The sequence below is a fragment of the Cnephaeus nilssonii genome, assembly GCF_951640355.1.
Source record: "Cnephaeus nilssonii genome assembly, chromosome: 2".
Lineage (NCBI taxonomy): Eukaryota > Metazoa > Chordata > Mammalia > Chiroptera > Vespertilionidae > Cnephaeus > Cnephaeus nilssonii.
The window spans coordinates 75,674,238-75,699,843 of NC_137073.1; the positions used below are offsets into that span (position 1 = coordinate 75,674,238).

General features: G+C 39.1%; 1 protein-coding gene across 4 annotated transcripts in view; it reads left to right on the forward strand.

The window, feature by feature from the left end:
* Positions 1-25,606, forward strand: part of FAM169A (family with sequence similarity 169 member A) — a 134,148-nt gene that overhangs the window by 95,156 nt on the left and 13,386 nt on the right. For 2 of the 4 annotated variants that reach the window (XM_079788097.1, XM_079788098.1), the window contains 10 exons: positions 797-931; positions 2,202-2,301; positions 2,610-2,695; positions 4,859-5,030; positions 10,595-10,774; positions 16,002-16,130; positions 16,631-16,743; positions 19,611-19,650; positions 20,399-20,549; positions 25,193-25,346. In XM_079788097.1, coding sequence (XP_079644223.1) covers positions 800-931; positions 2,202-2,301; positions 2,610-2,695; positions 4,859-5,030; positions 10,595-10,774; positions 16,002-16,130; positions 16,631-16,743; positions 19,611-19,650; positions 20,399-20,549; positions 25,193-25,346 — 1,257 coding nt within the window. In that variant the 5' untranslated portion in view covers positions 797-799. Of the gene's footprint in view, positions 1-796; positions 932-2,201; positions 2,302-2,609; positions 2,696-4,858; positions 5,031-10,594; positions 10,775-16,001; positions 16,131-16,630; positions 16,744-19,610; positions 19,651-20,398; positions 20,550-25,192; positions 25,347-25,606 lie in introns of those variants that run through there. The other 2 variants (XM_079788099.1, XM_079788100.1) reach the window with 2 other exon arrangements.

Sequence of the window (25,606 nt, forward strand, 5' to 3'; positions counted from 1 at the left end):
TGTATATCCTACACCTGTATAAATATATTTATATCCTTTAAAGAATTACCATTAATTCCTATTTTATTTTTAATTCAAATGAATAATGTTTAAAAGTTTTCTTTTCACGTACATTGTTAAATCAGCAGGCCAAGTTGTAGTCTGACATGGTATAGTGAAGAACTCTTTATAGTAAAACTAGAGGTCTGGTGCACAAAATTTGTGCACTGAGGAGGGGTGTCCCTCAGCCCAGCCTGCACCCTCTTCAATCTGGGACCCCTCGGGATCGGGCCTAAACCACCAGTCAGACATCCCTCTCACAATCTGGGACTGCTGGCTCCCAACCGCTCACCTGCCTGCCAGCCTGATCACTCCCTAACCACTCACCTGCCAGCCTGATCGATGCCTAACTGCTTCCCTGCCAGCCCGATTGCCCCCAATTGCCCTCCCCTGCCAGCCTGGTCGCTCCCAACTGCCCCCCCTGCCGGCCTGGTTGCCCCTCACGGCCTCCCCTGCCAGCCTGGTCGCCCCCAACTCCCCCGCCTCTGCCGGCCTGGTCGCCCCTCACTGCCCCCCTGCCGGCCTGGTCGCCCCATGCAACCTGCTGTTCAGTCTTTTGGTCGTCCCTTACTAACCCTCCTGCCGGCCTGTCGCCCCACCGCAGCCTGCTGCTCCTTCTTTCCTGTGAGGGCGTCTTGACCAATTTGCATATTACCCTTTTATTAGTATAGATATTCCAATATAAAGTTTTTCTATGTGAAAAGGAAGCTAGCATTTCATATTCTGAAACATTTTTGTCCCATGTTGTTTGTTAAAGAGGATGGCATTCCCTGTGGATATGCTGGATAATTGCAGTCACGAGGAATTGGAAAATTCTGCTGAAGATTATATGTCAGATCTAAGGTGTGGGGACCCTGAAAATCCTGAGTGTTTTTCTCTTCTCAATGTAACGGTAAGGTATTCTGCAGTGATTTTTATGAGTCTTTTCAGTTGAGTTCATACATGGAACTAATATCCCTTTATTTTTTATCATTTTAAAGTGCTAACTAAACTTTTGAAATTTGTATGAGAAGACATCAGTAAAATGCATAAATATTAATTGGTTAGTTCAGTAACATGATCAGGTTTTAAAAAGAAACTATAGGTTATTGCTTAATATTTGTGTTGTGTCTTTAAAATTAAGTAGTTTACCAGTTTTGCTAAGACTGGTTTCCATATTTGAGCTAACTCAAATTTTCTTTAGATTTAGAGTTTGTGATATAAGAATTTTTTTTAAATAAAAAGATCAGCAAACCACTAAATTACAAATTTTTGTGTAACAAACCTCCCCTTTTCTAAAATATTAAAATAAAACTTTCAAATTAGTAAGCTGTGATCTGTTGTTAGAATTCCACTGTGAACTAGATGGTAGGCAAAATCTCTAACATCTAGGCCTGAGATTTTTCTTCTGGAAAATTATGTTGATTTAAAGGATTCTTTAAGTCTCCTCTAGTACAATATTTTATAATTCTCTGAATTGTAATATTTTCTGTAAGTGAGGAATTAGCATTGTACTAATGAAGGCAGAAAAAATTTAAAGTATTGTATGTTTCTCCAATTACCTATCTGGTGTCTTTTACTAGAAAATAGAATCCCATCCCCTCCAATAGTTTAAATAACAGATGTAAACTATAGTTGTTTTTTAGTGACTTTATGGACCATAGCTTTATTTTGTTTTTATTTAGACTTTTGGCTAGAACACAGAAATATTTATTGAAATAAACTTTTGTTTTTCCCCTGCAAGGTAATAAACTTCCTACAAAAGGGAATTCTGATTTACTTTTTTCTTTTTTAAAATATATTTTTATTGTTTCAGGGAGGAAGGGAGAAGGAGAGAGAGATAGAAACATCAATGATGAGAGAGAATCATTGATTGGCTGCCTCCTGCTCGCCCCCTACTGGGGATCGAGCCCACAACCTAGTCATGTGCCCTTGACCGGATTTGAACCCGGGACCCTTCAGTCTGCAGGCTGACGCTCTATCCACTGAGCCAAACCAGCTAGGGCTACTTTTTCTCTTTTTTTCTTTTTTTTTTTTTTGAGACTAGAAATATTGTCTGTGAAATGAAGGTATATAATTAGCATTAATGTAGGAAAAGTTAATATTTTGGTAGAATCATGGTGTTTTTGTCCTATATTTTCTTCACAGATTCTTCACTAATGTTTAATCAATTGTCATTTCAGATTCCTATTAGCCTGTCAAATGTAGGCTTTGTACCTCTTTATGGTGGAGATCAGACCCAGAAAATTCTTGCTCTTTTTTCACCTGAGGACTCACTCACAGGTCTCTTTTTTGCTTAATCTTTAAAATTGAGGAGTTTTTCTCCAAACAATTAGAAATTTATTAAAACATAGTTACATGAAGGTATTAAAAAAAAAGAAAACGTGTTTCAAACTTAAATTTAGGAAAATATAATTCTTAATTGCTTACTATTAAATGTTTAATGAGTGAAATAAAAATAGTATAAATGGGGCCACATTGTATTTTAAAAGTATGGGTATACTCAAGGGTATCTATATAACCTTACCAAATAGTAATGCTATACACTTTAAGACTTAAGACTTAAATGTTGATCATTTATTCTATTTTAGCTGTGGCACTTTACCTGGCTGATCAGTGGTGGGCTATTGATGATATTGTGAAAACATCTGTCCCTTCTAGAGAGGGGCTTAAGCAGGTAATACGATCTTATAATTTTAAAAGTTTCTTTCTTAGGCCATTTCACAGTGATGTTTCCTATAAACAGTGATAGTTTTTGAAGTTATTGAGCTCTTCTCCATTTTATTGTAACCAGGTTTTATAAAGCCCTTAGAGTTTCATTGTGCTAAAGGTATGTGAGAATTGGGGGAGGAAGATTGAATGCTTATGGGTTAGTTGAACTGTAGTGATTCATACCAACTTCAGCTTCTGATTTCCTTGTTAGGTAGAGAAAAAGCTAGTTCTTCTCTGTGTGTGGTTGCTTAGGTTCTCTGTCTCTAGGAGACACTGACCAGGAAGGAAACTTGCTTATCAATAGGGTCATTTTGGGAGGTTCTCAGCAGCATACTGCAAAACTTTGTCTTTTTTTTTTTTTTCTGTCCTAATCACTAAGTTTCATAAAATACTTAGAGGAAGACACAGATGGCATGCATGTCCATTCTGCATGCCACAGTGCTGAAGGGGAGAACCAATCTGTGAAAGGCAGAATTAAGAAAAAAAGGAAAGATCTTACATGATGAAAGTAAATAGAGATAAATGTAGAGTAGTACCCATAGGTTCAAAAAATTAACTGCACCATGTATACCATGAGGACTAAACTGAAAGAGCAGCACATAGGAGAAAGAGTGGGTGTTAATTAGAAGCAAATGAAGGTAGGCAAAAAAGCTAACTTAAAAACCTTAAGTTTATGCAGAAAAGCCCCACTCTCTTAGCAATATCTTTAATGTTTATATCTGTAATATCTGCATGCCCATCATGAAGACAGATGTTAGGTGATCTGGAGCAATTTCAAGGAAGAGGACAGGAATGGCAAAAGCACCCAAAGTTGCATTAGTCTTTTCCTTCAATTGTTTAGAATTGGTATGGAATGTAGGGGAATCTTACGGTTGTCTTCAGATATTTGTAGGCTCTGTGGATCCAGAATATCTTTGGGAAATAAATTTTAGCTCAGTATAAGGAATAATTTTATGCTGATCAGAGCTGTTCAAGGGAGTAAAAGATTGCCTTAAAGGCCTGTGAAATCATGTGGTCTGGCCCTGCCAAGGCATTAGGAGTGAGTTAATTAAATGGTTGACCAAATATAGCAGTCCAGTTTTTAAGTTGATAATTTTGTATGGCCCTCGAATGATGTTATAAATAACCAAATGGCCTGTGGCAGAAAAAAGGTTCCCTGCTTTGCAAGCTAACAAGCTTTGTCATTTCATGTGTTTGGTATTGGAAATCTCCCACTAGGGATGTTTTTGAGAGTAGAGTGTATGTTAATGTTTTCTTTCTCCACTTATCTAATTAGAAGGCACTCCTATTTTTCTTTAAGGAGTCTTTATGGATAGAATTCTTGTTTTTAGCAATGAAAGGTGTCTGTTGGGGCAAACCCCACTGTTCGATGCCTGGAAGTTGGTAAGGGGGGTCCTGGTGACCATGTAGCCCTGCCTGTAAGAAGTGAGGCTCAGTTTCCATTCTATGGTTACCCCAAGTATGTTTTCACTAGACTTCCCTGGTGCCACTAACATCCCTCATCTGGTCTGTATATGTGTGTGTGTGGCCGAAGGAGCAGGGGGGTATTCCTTATAGTTAGACAACAAAAACACAACTGTTAAATGAACATTTTACCTGGAAAGGGTGAGACAAATTCCTTTCCCCAGGAGCATTATTATGTCTTTGCTCATCAAATGAGGTAATTGATCTTAAAATCTTCAGGGGATAACATGAAGCCTCCCCCCACCCCTCCTTATTATTACTATTTTTTAATGTGGAAGCTGAAATGGGGTGAAAACGGTTGAAGCAGTAGAAGTGGTGGAGGCAGCAATTAGGGTGGCTGAGCCCCCTGGTATGGGCAGCTGGAAGCAGAAAGAAAACACTGCTAAATAGGAGATGCTGGGGATTGGTGCACTGGAAACTCGTTTTGCCAGTTTTAGAATTTTGTTGAGAGGCAGTATTCATGCATAATATGTGTGTGTAGAAATGGATTGTTATTGGTATGAATGATTAGCCTTGCCTTTGTGATAATAAAATGTTTTACAGATCATTTTGAATGCATTCAAAGTGCTTCGAATGCAGGTAAGAAGCAGGGAGCAAGGTAAATAGCATCTCTGAATTGATGCATATTATAACTGTTGTGCCTGGTGTTTGACTCTCTTTGTAGGTGAGAACTCTTGGGGAGAGAGTGGTTCTGTATGTTCTGAATCGAATTATTTATAGAAAACAGGAAATGGAGAGAAATGAGATCCCATTCCTGTGTCATAGCAGTACTGATTATGCTAAGATTCTGTGGAAGAAAGGAGAGGCCATTGGGTTTTATTCAGTTAAGCCTACAGGTGAGTCTTTAAAAGTTATTTAAACTGTGTATAATAGAAACCTCCTTTTTAGACCCCAACTGTATCAATATTCCTTTTAAATGAATCTTGAGTGCAAATTGAGGTGATTTTACTTAGTATTTTTAGGGGAATATTTAACTCTTTGTTACCTGTGGATCAAATGCATAGCCCTTTTCTGCTCAGTGCTGCTGATTTAGCCTGACATATTAAAGGCAGCTTTGTTAATTACCATGAAAAACTAAGTACTTCAGTATACAGTATTTAGAGAATCCAAACAGCTTTGAAATTGTGAAATCTTCTAAAGTTTGGATTTCTGATCCTAAGACCCAAATATACCCTCCTCTTAAGTGACTAGAGAAACTTCATCTTGTTTTACCTGTTTTCCTGTTCATTTGCTCTCTAATTGTACTGGAGCCAGAAAGATCTAACCTGCTTACTCCATGTAAATAAATAACCAAATAGCGAAGTTGGTCTTGTTCTGTTCTTTGACCAAAAGACCTTTCACTGAGAACGCTCATATTATTTTTCTGTCATTTTTGCATTTCATACCTTCCAGACTTAGCTCATCTGGTCCGGTCCAGTGTAATGATCATATCAAATTCACTGCTGATTTGAAGAACAGTTGTGACCAATATCTTAATCACATAGTTAATACATATTTATCATGAGATTATGCATACCATCAATAAAAGGAAGGTCACTTTTCCTCAAGAATAAAATACTGTGATCTAGAGTTTAAAATGGTTTTGTTGTTTAGTAAATACTCTGGTTCTCCTTTAATATTGTATTTTATTCTTGTATAAATTTGAAATAGAATCAATGATTCATTTAACTCCAGAAAGATATCATTATATAGGGGCAGAATAATAATGTCTGTTAAATGGAAGCTTACTGCTGCATTGCATAAAAGGCTCCATGTTGTTTTTAAAATGTTTTAAAATGGCTGAGGTGTGGTTTAATTTCTTTATGCTTTATTTTATACAAGATAATTCCTATGGGAATTGGAGGCTTTTTGCTTTTCACACTGGCTTCAGGGGATTTTCCTATCTGAAATTAGCTCATAGATATTTTGATCACATATTAGTTTATACTTTTTTGTTTAGAGCTTGCTTTAGATTAAAGACACACAGTTAACGGGCATAGCATTCCCCTTTTAGTATTTCTGATCAGTATTTGATTCCAGGAGTGTGTTCCTCTTCATTTTATGTGCATTTGGGGTTCCTCCTCTCCTGTGAGACTTGGCCTTTATTTTTGCTTGTTCTGGTAGTTAAGTTTTTTAGTTTTATTTTTTGGTTATTCCTCATCCAAAGATTATTTTCCATTGATTTTTATTTTAATTTAATTTAATTTTTTATTGATTTCAGAGAGGAAGGGAGAAGGAGAGAGAGATAGAAACATTAATGATGAGAGAGAACCATTGATTTAGCTGCTTCCTGCACGCCCCACCGTGGGATCAAGCCCACAACCCGGATATGTGTCCTGACTGGACATCAAACCATGACCTCTTGGTTCATAGAGTGACGCTCAACCACTGAGCCACTCTGGCTAGGCTCCATTGAATTTTAGAGAGAGTGGAAGGGAGGGGGGAGACAAAGAGAGACTGAGGAGGTAGAACCTGCAACCCAGGTACGTGCCCTTGACTGGAAATTGAACCCATGATCCTCTGGTGCTTCTCTGCTAATTGCCTTACACCCTATTAATTTTTGTTCTTTCTTGCTTATGCTCTGGCTCCCCTCTCCCAGATAATAATGGAATTAGTTGTGCTTATACTGTACTAGCCTTTGAATCAGTAACCAGTTAATTTAGTCTGGAACTATTTTTTTTTATACAAAGGAAACTCAAACATAAAATATTTTGGAAAAACTGCCCATAACATATACTAAAACACTTTGTGATAGAAATATTTTCTACATACATATCAGGAAAAAGAACTGTACCAGCAAAATGATAAAATCTTTATTAAATAAAGTTCTAGTTGAGTGAAAGCCTTATGCGATTACTTATGATCTTTTAATTAAATAGCAAATCAGTATATGGGGATAATAGTTGGGATATAAAAATAGCCTTGGTATATAAAAGGAGACTTTGTTTATGAGGTTAAATCTTATTACAGTACAGTGAAATTTAAGAAACTATAAATTCTTTTTTGCTTGAAGTAAGAAATCACTGTGAGGAACTTATTTATTTTTTGGATTAGATAGATGTCAGATTATTAAAAAATAGTTTTATACTCTAGTCTATTGTGTGATATTTGGCATATATGTATTGTATTCTGAAGTCAATGAAAAGAGCTGTTTTAGTACTCCAGTGCAAAGAAGTACTTCTGTTAGGAAAGTGGCAGTAGTGATAGAGAAGGAAGCAGATTTGAGGGAGATTTTTGTGTGGTGACTCCGTTGCCTGTGTGGGAAGGGATAGAAGAGTAACCAGTGATGAATCTTGAGGGTTTTGGCTTGGATGCTTAGGTGGGAAACTGTGAACTAAGATTGGGAATACAGAAGGAGTGGACTTGGTAATACTTGAGTTCAGTTTGACATGTGAAGTTCATTGTGCCCGAGGAACATAAAAGTAGGGATAGTACACAGTTAGAAATGTAAGTCGGATCACCTGGGGGAGGTGTGGATGTTTATGTGGGCCACAGAAGTCAACACATTTTTAAACTAAGGATAAGATCTGTCAAAACTGTATAAAGTGAGTATGTGTGTTTGTGAATATTGGCATGGGGATATAAGTAAGTTACTGAAGTCAGCCTGAGGTAACCAAACAAAATAACTGTGGAGGAAGTCTGCCAGCGAAAGGAACTACCTGCTCAAATGTATCATTGATTTCCTAAAAGTTAAAAAGGAGGTGTGTTCACTTCTGCAGCACATATATTAAGTTAAAAAGGAAGTGTTAGTCTGTTGGGAGATAAAAAAGAGGAAAGTTAGCTGAGGCTGCTAGCTAACAAATATTTGTGCTTCCTCTTCTATATTCTAGTCATTGGTCCGCAGCGGCCCAGTCAGAGATTATATTTTCTAGTCACTTGCACAGTTGGGTGGGGCTGTGTGATTAATTCTCCCCAAAGTAATTAAAGAAATTATATGTATGACATCAGGTCAAAGTGGTTAAGATGCATTCTTTTTCCTAATTTGTCTGCTGAATGCAAAGGATTCTGAGGACCTAGGGGACCGGGAAGCCGCAGATAGAAAGAACCTGAGTTCCTGAGGTAGTCCTTTGCATTTCCATATCAATTTTAGGATCCCTTCTCGGTTTCAGGAAAAAAAATCCAGCTGGGATTTTGAGTCTGTAGGTCAATTTGGGGAGTATTGACATCTTAACAATGTTATGTATTCAGATTCATGAACATGAGATGTTTTGCCGTTTATTTAGGTGTTCATTCTTTTAACAATGTTTATACTTCTCAGTTTACAAGTTTTGCACTTCTTTTGTTGAATATACTCATGAGAATTTTATCGTTGCTGCTGTTGTAAATAGAATTATTTTTTAAAAAATATATTTTTATTGATGTCAGAGAGAGGGAAGAGAGGGATAGAAACATCAATGATGAGAGAGAATCATTGATCGGCTGCTCCCTATTGGAGATCAAGCCCTCTACCATGGCATGTGCCCTGACCTGGAATCGAGCCATTACTTCCTGGTCATGGGTGAATACTCAACCACTAAGCTATACCAGTGGGCAGGGATTGTTATCTTAATTTCATTTTTAGATTGTTCATTGTTGGTGTATAGAAATATAGTTGATTTTTGTATGTTGATCCTGCAACCTTACTAAACTTATATGTCAGTTTTAATAAATTTTTAGTGGATTCCTTAAGGTTTTCTAGATATAAGGTTGTGTCATCTGCAAAAATAATTGTACTTTTTTTTTTTCCAACCTGGTGCCTTCTATTTTATTTTCTTGACTAATTACCCAACCTCTAGTACAATGTTGAATAGAAGTGGTGAGAGTAAACATTTTTGTCTTGTTCCTAATCTTACAGGGGAAACATCCAGTGTTTCACCATTAAGTGTGTTGTTAGCTGTGGGTTTTTCATAGATCTCTTTATCAGGTTGAGTATTTTTATCATGAAAGGCGTTGGATTTTATCAAATACTTTTTTCTCCACTTATTGAGATGATCATGTGGTTTTTGTAATATTTACATTTACATGAGGTCTTCCATTGGAGTAAATCTCAGGAATTACCGAAATTAAAGATTAGTGGACATCAGTTTTGGATAAATGGTAGAAGCCCTGGGAGTAGGTGAAATTACCCAGAGAGAGAATGTAGAAAGTGAAGGTGGTCAAAGAGGAAACTTTGAGGAATATAAATATTTAATTACCATGTGCAATAAATTTAATGTAATGAAGACTTCACCTAAGGTAGCAGTTGTGGTTTTGCTCCACTAGGTAATTGTGCTATTGTCTACAGCTGTTGACGTGTCTGAAGATCTCCGGTAACATGACATTTTTCTGCCCTTTATTTGATTGCCTTTGTATAACCCTTATACAAAGTATAACTATTTAAGGTGTAGGCAAAGAAGAGAATCAGCATGGTTTTTTGAAATGAATATGTACAGGTGGAGCCAAAGTAGGTTTACAGTTGTGAGTACATGAAACAGTTTATTCTTGTATTATAATTTACTAATTATTGCATTATTTTCCAAACTGATGACAGTGCTGGGAAGCAAGATCTCAACAGAGAATAATGCTTCCCAGAATGATAGTTTTCAGCTTCTGTATGCATTTGGAATTAAGGAGGGAATGTAAGGAAGATTACATGAAAAGCAAGTTGGGGATTGGGTTATAGGCTAGTTAAGACTACGTCTTCTCTTGAGGGTAGCGAGGCTTCTAAGGGTTCTGAAAATGAGCATTTCAAAGGTATGTTAATATAGATGCGCAAAAACGATGGACAGAGCTTGGTTAAGGCAAAGATAGACCTCTCACTAAAGAAGTTATATGCCTGGGGTGTGACTACCCACCATGACCTGCCCAGTTTGGAATTTTTGATTAGATCACCTTGTGAGGTTACTTTTTGTTAGTTTTATTATAGCACCCCCTTTAAAAATGTTTTAAAAGAGATTATCAAAACAGCTTTATTTATAACCCCCAAATTGTAAACAACACAAATGGCAGGAGCCAGGCCAAGGTGGGCAAAAGGAGAGGAAATGGGGGACATCTGTAATAACCTCAACAACAAAAATAAATTTTAAAAATAGTAAATAGATAAATGTATTTCAGTTAACCCATATCATGCATACTATTAAGTACTGATAGACATAGCATGTACTAGATTTCAGAATCATTGTGTTGGGAGAAAGAAACCAGGCACTAAGAAAACATACTGTATAATTCCATTTATGTTATTCTAGAAAAGTAAAAGCAAATTTGTAGTGGCAGGAATCAAACAGAGACCCGGGAGGGATGGATTGGCCATAAAAGGAGGGAACTTTTGGGATAGCACTCCTTTTTTATCCACTGAAAAACCATTTTTAGAAAGACAGTTAACTCATGTTTTCTAAAAGTATATACATATAGGTCTTTCAATGTGAAAAATTATTGGCTTTCCTTTCTGTTCTTATGATTGCAGGAAGCATATGTGCCTCATTTCTTACCCAAAGCTACCAACTGCCCGTTCTTGATACAATGTTTATAAGAAAAAAATATCGAGGCAAAGATTTTGGGCTTCATATGCTGGAGGACTTTGTTGATTCCTTTACAGAAGATGTACTTGGCTTGCGGTACCCACTGTCCTCTATAATGTACGCAGGTAAATGGAATAAGTGAAAAATGTTAAACTTGTCTCTGACTAGTTTCTGCAGAATATTGTAAATGTGCATATAACAATATTAAATAAATTTTGATTCTTTGATACCCTAGGGCAGTGGTCGGCAAACTGCGGCTCGCGAGCTGCGGTTTGCCACTCTGTTGACTAATGAGTTTGCCGACCACTGCCCTAGGACTTAATTTTGCAAATGTGTCCTTATCTCACATTATATATTTTGTGTTTTTTTTTTTTTTTTGGCTGGGGTGTGTGTGGGGGGGGGTAATGGTAGCTTTTTAAAAGATATGAGCTTTAATTTTTAAAAACTTTTGTTTTTGTTTGTTTTAAATATTTTTTTTGTATTGATTTCTGAGAGGAAGGGAGAGGGAGAGAAAGAGAGAAACATCAATGATGAGTGAGAATCATTGATCAACTGCCTCCTGCACACCCCTTACTGGGGATTGAGCCCACAACTCGGGCATGTGCCCTCACTGGGAATGGAACCATGACTTCCTGGTTCATAGGTCAACACTCAATCACTAAGCCACATGGTCAGGTAGAGCTTTAATTTATATAATAAGTTAAAAATTCACCTTTTAAAAATGTTAATCCTCACCCGAGGATATTTTTTACATTGATTTTTAGAGAGAGTGGAAGGGAGGGTGGGAAGAGAGAGGAGAAAGAGAGAGAGAGAGAGAGAAGGAGAAACATTGATGTGAGAGAGACACATGGATTAGTTGTTTCCTGCATGCACCCCGATGGGGGCTGGGGATTGAACCTCCAACCTAGGCATGTGCCCTTGACCAGTAATCAAACCCAGTCACCATCCATTCCCCCATTTCTCCATTACCTAGTAACCACTAATCTATTTTCTGTCTTTTTGGATTTACCTATTTTGGACATTTCATGTAAATGGAATCATGTGATATCTTCTATAATAATAAAAGATTAATATGCTAATTAAACCAGATGTATCTTCCGGACTTCTTTCTGGACGAAGCTGGGGCTGCGAGGGAAGCCCAGGTGTGGGGTGCCTGCTGGCGGCCGCAGGGAAACCCGGAGGGAAGCCGGTGCCAGCAGCCAGGGGAAGGGAGGCCTACTCTTGCACGAATTTCATGCACCGGGCCTCTAGTGAATATATAATTCCTTTGTGTCTGGCTTCTTTCATTTTGCGCAAATGTTTTCAAGATTCATCTATGCTGTAGCTTGAATCAGTGCTTAATTCCTTTTTATACGTAAATAACGTTTCACTGTATGATATACCACATTTTGTTTATCCATCATCATTGATGGACTTTTAGGTTATTTCTGTATTTTAGCTATTATGAATAATGTTGCTTTGAACATTTGTGTACTTTTTGTTGGGCATTTCTCTTGTGTATGTATCTAGATGTGGATGGAATTCTTGGGTCATATGGTGACTCTAAGTTTAACATTTTGAGGAACTGCCAAACTATTTTCCAAAGCAACTGCACCATTTTACATTCCCATAAACAATGTATGAGGATTACAATTTCTCCCCATCCTTGCCAACACTTATTATTTGCTCTTTATAAGAAATATATTTTTTAATTGATTTCAGAGAGGAAGGGAGAAGGAGAGAGAGATAAAAACATCAATGGTAAGAGATAATCATTTTCTGGTTGCCTCCTGCACGCCCCCTGTTGGGGATCAAGCCCACAACCCGGGCATGTGCCCTTGACTGGAATCGAAACCGGGACCCTTCAGTCCCCAGGCCAACGTTTTATCCACTGAGCCAAACCAGCTAGGGCTCATCTGCCCTTTTTATAATAGTCATCTGAGTGGGTACGAAGTGGCCTCTAGTAGTTTTGGTTTGCATTTGATGTTGAACATCTTTTCATGTGCTTATTGGACATTTGTATGTCTTCTTTGGAGAAATGTCTATTTAGATTATTTGACCACATTTTTTTTGGGGGGGTGTTATTTGTCTGTGGTAGCTTTTATTTTTTATTTTTATTAAATCTTTATTGTTCAATTTATTACAATTGTTCCTCTTTACCCCCCCCCATAGCTCCCCTCCACCCGGTTCCCACCCCACCCTCTGCCCTTACCCCCCCTACTGTCTTCATCCATAGGTGTACAATTTTTGTCCAGTCTCTTCCCGCACCTCCCACACTCCTTTCCCCCCAAGCATTGTCAGTCCACTCCCTTTCTATGCCCCTGATTCTATTATATTCACCAGTTTATTCTGTTCATCAGATTTTTTATTCACTTGATTTTTAGATGCACTTGTTGATAGATATGTATTAGTTCATAATTTTTATCTTTACCTTTTTCTTCTTCTTCCTCTTCTTAAAGAATACCTTTCAGCATTTCATATAATACTTGTTTGGCGGTGATGAACTCCTTTAGCTTTTTCTTATCTGTGAAGCTCTTTATCTGACCTTCAATTCTGAATGATAGCTTTGCTGGGTAGAGTAATCTTGGTTGTAGGTTCTTGCTGTTCATCACTTTGAATATTTCTTGCCACTCCCTTCTGGCCTGCATAGTTTCTGTTGAGAAATCAGCTGACAATCTTATGGGTGCTCCCTTGTAGGTAATTAACTCTTTTTCTCTTGCTGCTTTTAATATTCTCTCTTTGTCCTTTGCTCTTGGCATTTTAATTATGATGTGTCTTGGTGTGGTCCTCTTTGGATTCCTTTTGTTTGGGGTTCTGTGCGCTTCCTGGACTTGTAAGTCTATTTCTTTCACCAGGTGGGGGAAGTTTTCTGTCATTATTTCTTCAAATAGGTTTTCAGTATCTTGCTCTCTCTCTTCTTCTGGAACCCCATAATTCGGATGTTGGTACGCTTGAAGTTGTCCCAGAGGCTCCTTACACTCTCTTCATATTTTTGGATTCTTTTTTCATTTTGCTCTTCCGGTTGGGTGTTTTTTGCTTCTTTGTATTTCAAATCTTTGACTTGATTCTTGTGATCCTCTAGTCTGCTGTTGGATCTCTGTATAATATTTTTTATTCAGTCAGTGTATGCTTAATTTCTAGTTGGTCCTTTTTCATATCCTCGAGGGTCTCGCTAAATTTATCGGCCTTTTCTAGAAAATTCTTGAAAAACCTTATAACCGTGGTTTTGAACTCTATATTCAGTTGTTTGTTTTCCTCCATTTCTTTCGTTTGTGATCTGTTTCTTTGTCTCCGCATTTTGGCTGCTTCCCTGAGTTGATAGAGTGGCTTTGTGTGTTGGTGTCCTATAGGGTCCAGTGGCTCAGCCTCTCCAGTTACCTGAGGTGGACACTCCTGGTGCACCCCTTTGTGGGCTGTATGCACAGTCTTGTTGTAGTTAAGCCTTGATTGTTGTTGGTATCACTGGGAGGAATTGACCTCCAGGCCAATTGGCTGTGAGGATCAGCTGTGTCTACGCTGGGAGAACTTCTGTGCTGGAGATACCCTTATGAGACAAGACTTGCAAAAGCCTCTATGCTCAGCTTGGATGGGGCGAAGTCTCAGGGCAGAGCAGACAGCAATGGCTTCCCGTCAGCCCTGCCCTAAGATGCCCCCAGGTCTCAGTGTCCCACGGTAATCGCTGCATGCACCTCTGAAAGAAAGCCACCCTTGAGTTTCGCCCGCTGCCAGATTGTCCAGTTTCTCCTCGTATGAGTCTGGGTCCCCAGAGTCTCACCCGGAACTGGAGTTCAGAGCCATCAGGAGCTTTTGTCTCCCTTCCGATTGAGAAAGCCCGCCATGTACAGAGCCGTTGGGAGCTTTTGTCTCCCTCCTAATTGATAAGGCCAGCCATGTACTCAGTTGCCAGCCCTCTCCGTGCGCGTGCCTCCGTATCTCTGCCTTCTGCAGCTCCTGTGAGTCTCAGTGTGCTTTTCTCTTCTAGTTGTAGAATTTCCACTCAGCCAGCCTTCCTGTGGTTCTGGATGATGTCCGTTTTGTCTTTTAGTTGTAGTTTTGAAATTGTTGTGCGAGGCAGCAGTTTAGGTGTTTACCTATGCTGCCGTCTTTGTTTCTCTGTGGTAGCTTTTAAATTAAGGAAGGAAGGGAGGGAGGGAAGGAGGGACCTCAGCCATATAAGAAAGTATAAAAAGTAAGGTAAATACTTATGTACCACTAGCATGTACCATCCATGAGAAATGGATCCATTGCCAACGCAGTTGTACTCCTACCCAATTAGCTTACTCCCTTCCCTATAATAAGCATTGTCCTCAATTTGGCATTTTTCTTCATGCATTTCTTAGACTGTTATGACATATGTATATATCCTCCAATAATATGTCATATTATTTTAAATATTTTAAAATTTTATATAAATGAAAGGTACTGTATGAATTCTTCTGTAGTTTGCTTTCTTTACTCATCTTTGTGTTTATTAGATTCATTAATGTGGATTCACATAGCTCTATTCATTTTCAATGCTGTTTAGCATTCTATTGTATGGTTATACTATGTGGTGATGTTTTAAAAACTATTAGTGGATTTATATTTGCATTTATATAAAGCCCAAACAACTATTTTTTCTTAATGTAGAAAGATTTAATCCTGGAAAGTAATTTATTTGAAAACTTTAATAAAATATAATTTACCATCAGATGTTTATTTTCACTAAAAATATATTTTCTAGGTTTCCTCTCTCTCTTTATATTAAAAATCTAGAAAACAAGACCCAAATGTTGCATCCACATTTTGAATTATAGTTTTTCTCTAGACCCATACATGAGAATGGAATGAAACCTTGTATACCCTTTGATAATTTGAACATAGATTATTGCTTTACTAAATTTGGGGAGGAGTGCAGACACATTCTCTATAGGAAGAATCCCTTAATACTTACTCTTTGTTCTTTCATTTCGCATTTGGGACCATGTTTTGTAAAATTCCATTAAAAAGAAACTCTGTTGGGATTTTGTTTAGGATTGCATCAAGTTTACAAAATAATATAGAGATAATTGGTGTTTTTATACTATTGAATCTAACAATCCTTTTATTTAGTTCTTCTTTTATGTCCCTCAATAAAATTTAATAATTTTCTTTTTAAAGGTTAAGCACATCTTTTATTTGAATTTTTATTGCTTGATCACATTAAAACTTTAATATGGAATTTAATTTAGAATTTTTATGTAAATGAGACGACTGTATAATTTTTTAGAGTTGCTTTGGTGTTTTGCTATCAAAAAATTATGCTAGCCCATTAAGTGATTTGGCAGCTTTCTATCTGTTTTCTAAAATAGTTGGTATTTGGGATTTCTAGAAAATTCTAAACATGTTTTTCAGCTTGCAAGCAATACTGTGAAAAGTATCCAGGAGACCATGAACTCCTTTGGGAAGTTGAAGGTGTTGGACACTGGTACCAGAGAATACCTGTCACCAGAGCATTACAGAGAGAAACACTTAAAATTACAGGTAAGAATGTTTTTAGTTTGAACACATGTCCCACTTAAAAATAGCAGTGCCTGATGGTGATGGTGTCTTATACTCCAGAGTAGTAGTGTGCTGTGATGTGATCACTCTAGTAACAGACCCTCTTTCCTAAAGTATGATTTTTTGTTCAGTATTAATATTAACATTTGAGTCACTAAAAATAGCCTAGCAGAATGTAATAATTGGTGTGTAAGAAATACACAGAGATACTGAAACAGTATAGAATAGGCATCAGGAGATCAAAGATAGTCCACAGTCTCATGTATCTCTCCTCAAAGTCACAAAATACAGATGATTATTTAAGACTCTTTATAATTGTAAGGTTTTATTGTAAGATATGGGTGAAGGGGATATATCCTACACCTAGATTTCCAACACCCTTCTATTCATGCTGCTCTATAGGGCTTTTGTGAAAGTCAAAACAATGTTATCAAAACCAAATACTGATTGGGTTACAATTTGTAAAATTCTTCTACACACAGCAGTTCCTCCAAATGAAGCTAAAAGAACTACATCTGGAGAATATGGTCTTGCATCTGTTCCCGAATATGAAGCAGGAACTGAAGACAGTCCGTCTAGTGAGATGCAGCTAACTGTAGGTACACTGTATATTTATTGTAGGAAATAGTTTTTGTTTCTTTAAAATAGATTCAGTGAATATTTAATTTTTTAAATGTTATTGTTCATTCAACAGATTTATGTAATTTCTACTGTATTAGTTTTCTGGCATCTTTTAATTGGTTACTAAGGACTTAATTTTCTTTGAAAAATAATTTGGAATTCACATACAATAATGTAGAAGAAAATAAAAATCTGTAATCCCACTTCTCCAGAGTATAGCAACTGTTAATATCTTGCATATAATATACATGTATCTGCATACATTTATTTTTGTTTTCTTTTATGTTAATTCTAACTGCTTTTCTCACTAACATAACATTTTTTTGGAATCTACAAGGGTGCATAACATAACATTTTAAGCATTTTTCACGGCATTACTGTTTTTCTACTATTTTTAAATATGATTGTTAAACAGCAGCACACTAGCCTTTTATATATAAACTAGAGGCTCAGTGCATGAAATTCATGCAAGGGGCTCAGCCCTTGCAGCCACGGTGGCTTGCCTTAGCCCTTGCAGCCCTGCTTTGTCTGGAAGGTCGTCCGGAAGGTCATTTGGCTGTCTGGTCTAATTAGCATATTACCCTTTTATTATTATAGAAGATTATTATTATAGATGCCATCATTTATTTTCTTAACGTATTATTAACCTTTTGCACTTGGATGTCGAGTGTGACTCAACACGGTTAGCATCGGTAGCAGCTCATATGTCGAATTGTATTGAATGTATCAATAATTTGAAATATAAAAAAATCCAAATAAATAAGTTTGTATGAAAAGAAACTCCAGTTTTTTATTCTACTGCCGCGCTTTGTAAAATCTGGGGTATTTAAAAAATTAAATCCCGAGTAGAATAAAGAAATCAAGAAAAAAGCAAGCGAGTGCAAAGGGTTAAGTTTTACATTTATAATGTAACTAGAGGCCCGGTGCACAACATTCGTGCACTGGGGGTGGGGGGGGGGTGTCCCTCAGCCCGGCCTGTGCTCTCTTGCAGTAAAGTGGGTACCTTGCCAAGTGCTGGGCATACAAATTACGGGTCTGTTAAGCATGGGAAAAGTAGATGGTCCACTCTTGGAACAGATAAGTGAACAATTATACTATCTGTACTAATAAAAGGGTAATATGCTAATTAGACCGGGACATCCTTCCAGACAAAGCCATGATGGTGGGGCTGAGGCAGAGGCGGTTAGGGGCAATCAGGCTGGCAGGGGGGGCAATTGGGGGCGAGCAGGCCAGTAGGGGGGGACAGTTGGGGGCGAGCAGGTTGGCGGGGGGCAGTTGGGGGACATCAGGCTGGCAGGAGGGGCAGTTGGGGGGAGCAGGCTGGCAGGGGGGGGGAGTTAGGGGCGAGCAGGCTGGCAGGGAGGGACAGGTGGGGGTGAGCAGGCCGTCAGGGGGGTCATGTGGGGACAAGTAGGCCTGCAGGTGGGGGCGACCAGGCTGGCTTGGGGGGGCAGATGGGGGCAATCAGGCCAGTGGGGGGGGCAGTTGGGGGCAAGCAGGCCGGCGGGGGGTCAGTTGGGGGCGATCAGGCTGGAAGGGGAGGCAGTGGGGTTGATCAGGCTGGCAGGCAGAGTGGTTAGGGGCGATCAGGCAAGCAGGCAGGTGAGCAGTTAGGAGCCTGTGGTCCTGGATTGCGAAAGGGATGTCCAACTGCCGGTTTAGGCCCGATCACACAGGGATCGGGCCTAAACCAGCAGTTGGACATCCCCCGAGGGGTCCCAGATTGGAGAGGGTGTAGGCTGGGCTGAGGGACACCCCCCTCCTCCATGCACGAATTTTGTGCACTGGGCCACTAGTAGGATAATAATTGTCTTAATAGAGCATACATACAGCAAGTGATTACAGGTACATAAAAGAGTATATATGACTAACTCTATGCAGGGACTGGAATTGGTGAAGTAGTAACTGAGCTGAAATGGCCATTAAAAGGTGTGTGGGAGTTCTGTGTTAGGGCATTCCAAGGGATGACATGTATAAAACACAGAGGTGGAAAGAAAATGGCATGTTGAGTTTGGAAAAATTGAGTTTATATTTTAGGTAGTGATAAGCTATTAAATTTTATTTTTTGTAATGTAAAGGAGTAGCACAATTTGCAGATGGGAAGCATCACTGTCATCAGGGTGGAAAGGATTATGGGGCGTGTGGCTAGAGTGAGGGATGCCAGTGAGGAGGCTATTAGAACAGTTCATGGTGAAGATGAGAAAGGCCTGAACTAAAGCATTGGCAATACAAAGGAGGGGGCAGTTGAGAGATTCTGAAAGTCAGATTTTGACAGGCTTTGTGGTTGATTGAATGCGGCATAGGAAGAAGTCATTACTGTCTCACAGCCATTCTGGTTAGACTGAATTGTTACTATCACTTAACCAAGATAGGGAATGCTATTGGGAAAATATTATTAAAATGATATTGTTCCGTTTGAGACAGGTTGGATGTGAAATTAGATGGAACATCCACTGGGGAGATATTTTATTAGAAATAGAGCTTTGGAAGTTGGGGGAATTAACTTGTATACTAGTAGATGTTGAAGTGAAGATAGGAGATAAAATGACAAAGGGAATGCATGGATTGAAAAGAGAAGGTAGCTGAAGACAGAATACTGGAAACTCCAGTGTTTACCACTATAAGACATGAGATGGCTTGATAAGTTCTTAGGCTCATAATAAACTGGGCTGTACCATAGCCTTTTTATTTCTTAAGTAAGTTTTAACTGATGAATAGTGAGTACAAAAAGTGCTATTTGAAAAATGTTTTAAAAGATTTTCTTTGACACTGAATAAAGTAGATCCACAGGGAGAAAAAATAATCTAAAGCATTTGGTTTTAATTTGTATCTCTATTTTAGATTGATTCTCTAAAAGATGCCTTTGCAAGCACTTCTGAAGGTAAGAAATTCAGCTGATCTATTAGAACGTATTTGAAACACTTAGAATTAGGGTGTGTGTGTGTGTGTGTGTGTGTGTGTGTGTGTGTGTGTGAGCAAGTGAAGACTTATCCAGCTCTAAAGTCTAGTTCTGGGTTCTAATGCAGTGGTCGGCAAACTCATTAGTCAACAGAGCGGCAAACAGCGGCTCGCTAGCCGCATGTGGCTCGCAAGCCACAGTTTGCCGACCACTGTTCTAATGCCACCACTACCACTGATGTTGCTGTGTGAACAGAGTGAGCTAGGGTACCTCTCTTCCTCATTTTCTTACATGTAAAATACGGACAGTAACATCTGCCTTGTTTATTTCCCAAGATTTAACAAGCCCCATTTCTATTATATTGCAGTCCAAATTCCCCAGTCATATTCAGATTCATTTAGTTTGGTCAGATATCATGAAACCAGGAAAAGTAGAAAAATCTAATCTTCCCACATATGCAGTGCAACTAATGTTTTATTTTAATATTAAGCCAAATAATTTTCCCTGTATCATTTAGGGAGAATATATTAAAATTACACTATGTCATAAGGTTGACAGATTATTGGGAGAGAATATAAGTGAAAATGCAAAAACACTTTGTAAAGCTCAAGATAACATGGAAATGTGAGGAATGAATATTGCAAAGTCTGATATGAGAGAAAGGAAGTGTGTAATGGTGGGGATATATATAAACTAGCATAGTTCTTGCATGTCTGCTATTTTTTCTTAGGTCATGATAAAACACCAGTTTCCACTCGTACTCGAAGTAGTCATCTGAAGCGGCCAAAGATTGGAAAGCGGTTTCAGGATTCTGAATTTAGTAGTTCTCAAGGGGAAGATGAAAAGACACCTCAGACTTTACCCACAGCTTCAGTAATTAAGTAAAGTATTGTTTATTATACCCTCATTCTTTTGTTTATTCTTATTTTCATATTATTAATATTTAGTATTATTATATTGTTCATGTAGCAAATGACCTTGGTATAGGAGTTTGTATTTGAAGTTTTCTACAAGATAATTGGTTACACTTACCAGTGGTGTCACTTTGACAATGTTATAGGGAGAATTTGCTAGTAAGAGAGTGGAATAAACTCATAATTTAATCTCATAGGCATGAAAATCCAGGAGAATATTCTATTGATTATCCCAAATGTGTCATTATCACCAACTTTGAATTTGACAGTAGCTGTAATTTTTAGTAATGCTGAGGTGTGGTCAATTGAAAAAACCCTCAATTTTATATTATAACGTATTCATTTCACAGGGGTATTGGATATAACATAAATTAGTGATAACTGTAATGATGCAGTCAACTCCTCTTAATCAACAGAACACTTGGGTCAAAACTTTTCCTCTATCTTCCTTTGAATCTTAAGAAAACAAGATTTTTAATTTTATATTAAAACTACACTCTGCCCTACTAGTCCTACCAACTGTTCCTGAATCAACCATTCATAGTTTTGCCATTTTAGCTATGAAATTATTTTACTCATGTAGAAAATTTTGTATCTATACTAATTTCATTATGTAAATAATTTTTCATTTGTGTAATTGTGTCAATATGTAAATGTTTTATTTTAGTAAGAAATTCATGTTAAAGGCAATATAAATAGATATTTAAATCGAGTAATTTGTGAATAGAATAAGTTTAGATAATTATGGTTTTCTCACTGAGCCACATTTTGATGTAATACACTTTTTAGAAGGAAATGTAACAATGTATTTTAAATTGCACATCTCAGAATTCAGTTTGCTTTTCATAAACTACAGTAACACTAAGGCTATATGCTTGAATGTTTACTCAGACACTACAAAGAACATAATTTTATCTTTGCCCTTGAAGAATACCTAGTGGTTTCTAATACATGTGTCTGTTTGTGGCACAGGTTAAGAGCATTGCAAAGTAGATGGTGATGGTATAATAATAGAAGTGCAAAACACTGTGATGCAGAGGAGAGCGTGACTGACTCTAATTGAGGGGATGGAGACATTTGGTATTTGGGCCAGGGCTTCAGAAATAAGTGGTGACTTAACAAGCAGAGTTGGGAGAGAATTTCTAGTCCAAGGGTTCACAAACTATTGTCCATAGGTCAAATCTGGCTCGCCAACCATTGTAAATAAAATTTTATTGTAACACATCCATTAGTCTACATGTTTATTATTATTGCTTTTGAGTTAAGTGGCAGAGTTGAGTAGTTATTCAGAGATCATGTGGCCCACAAAACATAAAGGAAAAGTTTGCTGAGCCTGGCTCTATACCATGGATGTCCAAAGAACTTCCTGTAATGAAGGAAATGTCCTGTGTCTGCCCTGTCCAGTATGGCAGCCACTACCCAATGTGCCATTTGAGCACTTGAAGTATGGCTAGTGCAATTGAGGAACTGAACTTTTCATTTCATTTACTTTTAATTAACATAAATAGGAACACATGTCTTATGGCTACTGTATTGCATTGTGCAGATCTAGACTACAGGAATAACATGAACGAAGGCACAAAACTAAAGGGAATGTTGATAAGGATATATAAAGTAAATGGTAGTATAACTGAAACCAAGTTTCAACTGCCTGCCGCCACAGAAGCCAAACTTGTGATACAGATGTTGGTGAAAAGGAAAGAGGTTTATTCAAGTGCTGGTCACCTGAGAAGATAGGGGACTCTTTGTCAAAAGCCCATCTCAACATCTCAATGCAGACAGAGGTTTTTATAAGGAGGAACAGGGGAAGCAGAACAAAGAAATCACGATGAGGGAGTTGAGTAATTCTGTACATGCAGGCTATCACAGTCCATTCCGATAAGGATCTCAAAACTGGTGAAGTGATGGTCTGGTGTGCGTCACCCTGGTCTTCATCGTTCTTGTTCTGCATCATCCTTGGTTCTATGGTTAAAGATTAGCATGTTTCCCAGAACTAGGATGACTGAAGGTCAGAGTCTGCATCTTCCGAAGTTAGTTCCTAGGATTCTTATACAAACACTAGAGGCCCGGTGCATGAAATTCGTGCACGGGGGTGGGGGTCCCTCAGCCCAGCTTGCACCCTCTCCAATCTAGGACCCCTCGGGGGATGTCCGACTGCCGGTGCAGCTGCCAAGGTGTTTTCATCAACACGGACTCCAGTCCCTTTACCATGAAAAAATAACTTTCTTTAGGCATTTTCAAGATGTGTCTTCCATAGGATATGACATTTCTTTCTTTCTTTTTTTTATCCTCACCTAAGGATGTTTCCATTGATTTTTAGAGAGTGTGAAAGAGAGAGGGAAAGACAGAGAGAAATATCAGTGTGAGAGGGACACTTTGATTGGTTGCCTCCTGCATAAGCCCTGACCTGGGCCCCGGCCAGGGAGGAGCCTGTAACCTAGGTACATGCCCTTGATCAGAATCAAACCCGGACCCTGCGGTTGGCAGGCTGAGGCTCTATCCACTAAGCCAAACCGGCTAGGGCAGGATATGACATTTCTTAGCCCCTCCAGCAGCGGACCTTCGTTTTTTTCCTCCAGGAGTGTGGTGGAAAAACCCTAGATCACCTTCTTGGATTCTTATTACCCAAGTTACCAAGAACACTGTGAGAGGCAGCTTACAGGGAGCTTAGGCAATGAGCGGTCAGAAAAGGTGTTTATGCTCGAACTGGTTTGGCTCAGTGGATAGAGCGTTGGCCTGCAGACTGAAGGGTCCCAGGTTTGATTCCTGTTAAGGGCATGTACCTTGGTTGGGGACACATCCCCAGTGGGGAGTGTGCAGGAAGCAGCTGATCGATGTTTCTCTCTCATCGATGTTTCCGAGTGTCTATCCCTCTCCCCTCTTCTCTGTAAAAAAATCAATAAAATATATTTTTTAAAAAAGAAAAGGTGTTTCCTCTGCAGCGCATGCACAGAGGACCCCCTGCATTGTGTCCACTGGGCTAGTGGTGTGTCCCCGCCACCCAGGGGGTGGGAGGATGGGGCATGCCCCCGAGGCCGGCAGCCAGCCCCTTGTTGTGGGTGCCGGGCTTGGGGGCATGTGGAGATCCCGGGCCACATGTGCGGCAGCCGCCCGGTCTCCGCATGCCCCTGAGACCGGCAGCCAGCCCTGCGTTTTTGGCGCCAGGCTTGGGGGCGTGTGGAGACCCTAGGCCACCCATGCGACAGCCGCCAGGTCTCCGCACACCCCCAAGGCCGGCAGCCATCCCCGTGTTGTGAGCGCCGGGCTGGGGGCGTGGACCTGGCCGCTGCTTGGCGCCAGCGCAAGTGGTCGCGGGGTGGGAACATCCTCCACATCGCCATGGTGACACGGGGATGTTCCCGCCCCACCCCCAGCTGCTTGGCACCTGCACCCGTAGGCCTGGAGTGGCTGGGGGCGTTCTGGGACCCCAGCAGCTCAGGGCCTATGTGTGGGCCTACAGGCTAGGAATGGCCTGGATCCGAGGATGTTCCTGGGACCCAGGCCACTCAGTGCCTGAGTATTCAAATTAATCTGCCATCTTTGTTGGGTTAATTTGCATACTCACTCCTGATTGGCTGGTGAGCATAGCAGAGGTACGATCAATTTACCTGTTTCTCTTTTATTATATAGGATTCTCTAAGCCATAGAAAACTATCAATTTTCTGAGTGGGGCTGTCACAGGTACAGATATGTATATGAGAAACACAGCTGTGAAAACCATACTAAAGAATAAGTATTAAGATGAATTGGGTGCCCTGGTTGGTGTGGCTAAGTTGGTTGAGTGTTGTCCTGAGCTCCGAAAAGTTGCCGGTTTGATTCCCAGTCAGGGCACATGCCCAGGTTGTGGGTTCAATACTGGTCGAGGTATGAATGAGAGGCAACTGATCGATGTTTCTTTCACATCACTATTTTCCCCAACTCTTTCTCTGTCTGTCTGTCTGTCTGTCTGTCTATCTATCTATCTATCTATCTATCTATCAATACTGGTCGAGGTGTGAATGAGAGGCAACTGATCGATGTTTCTTTCACATCACTATTTTCCCCAACTCTTTCTCTGTCTGTCTGTCTATCTATCTATCTATCTATCTATCTATCTAGAAAAGATAAATTGGGAGAAGTTACTGTGAGAATTCTCCAGAGAGAATTGGGGCCTGAAAATGGTAATAGTAAGTTAGGGATATGTTTGAAAGGCATTTCGGAAGTAGAACTAAACCATATCATATATGGTCCAAACTGATATTTTTGAGAAAGAAAGGGACATTATAATATGCCAATGCTGGGATAAAAGCTTTAAACTCCATGGTCCCAGGTATACTAGGATGTATGTTTACTTTAATAGAATAAGATATTATCAGATATGAATAAAGGGATGGTCTTGTTTACATTTGAAAACATGGTGATGTTATTAATTGAACTGGAGAACAAGATAGGAAGGAGAACCAATTTACAGGATGAAGAGATTGGACTTGGACCTATAAAATTTGAAATTGTTGACTGAACAACACTTAGCTCATTCTCTAAAGTGTTACTTTATTAACAGATTCCTGAAATTCATATTCATCCTTAAGAAAGCATGTAAGAATGGTGTTTTTTTGTTTGTTTGTTTTTAGATTGGAATCTACTGCACACACATCAGAGAGCTCAGAAGAATTACTAGAAGAACATGCACAGAGTGTGATTGAATTTGACGACGGAAGTAGTGATAAAGATGCTCATTCAGCACCTGAAACCCAGTCACATCTGGAGAAGCAAGATGGTGAAAAGGTAGGAGATCACTTAATAAAATGAATGGAAGTATATGAAATTTTAACTTTCTTTATATATATATATTTTATTGATTTTTTACAGAGAGGAAGAGAGAGGGATAGAGAGTTAGAAACATCGATCAGCTGCCTCTTGCACACCCCCTACTGGGGATGTGCCCGCAACCAAGGTACATGCCCTTGACCGGAATCGAACCTGGGACCCTTGAGTCCGCAGGCCGACACTCTATCCACTGAGCCAAACCGGTTTCGGCCGAAATT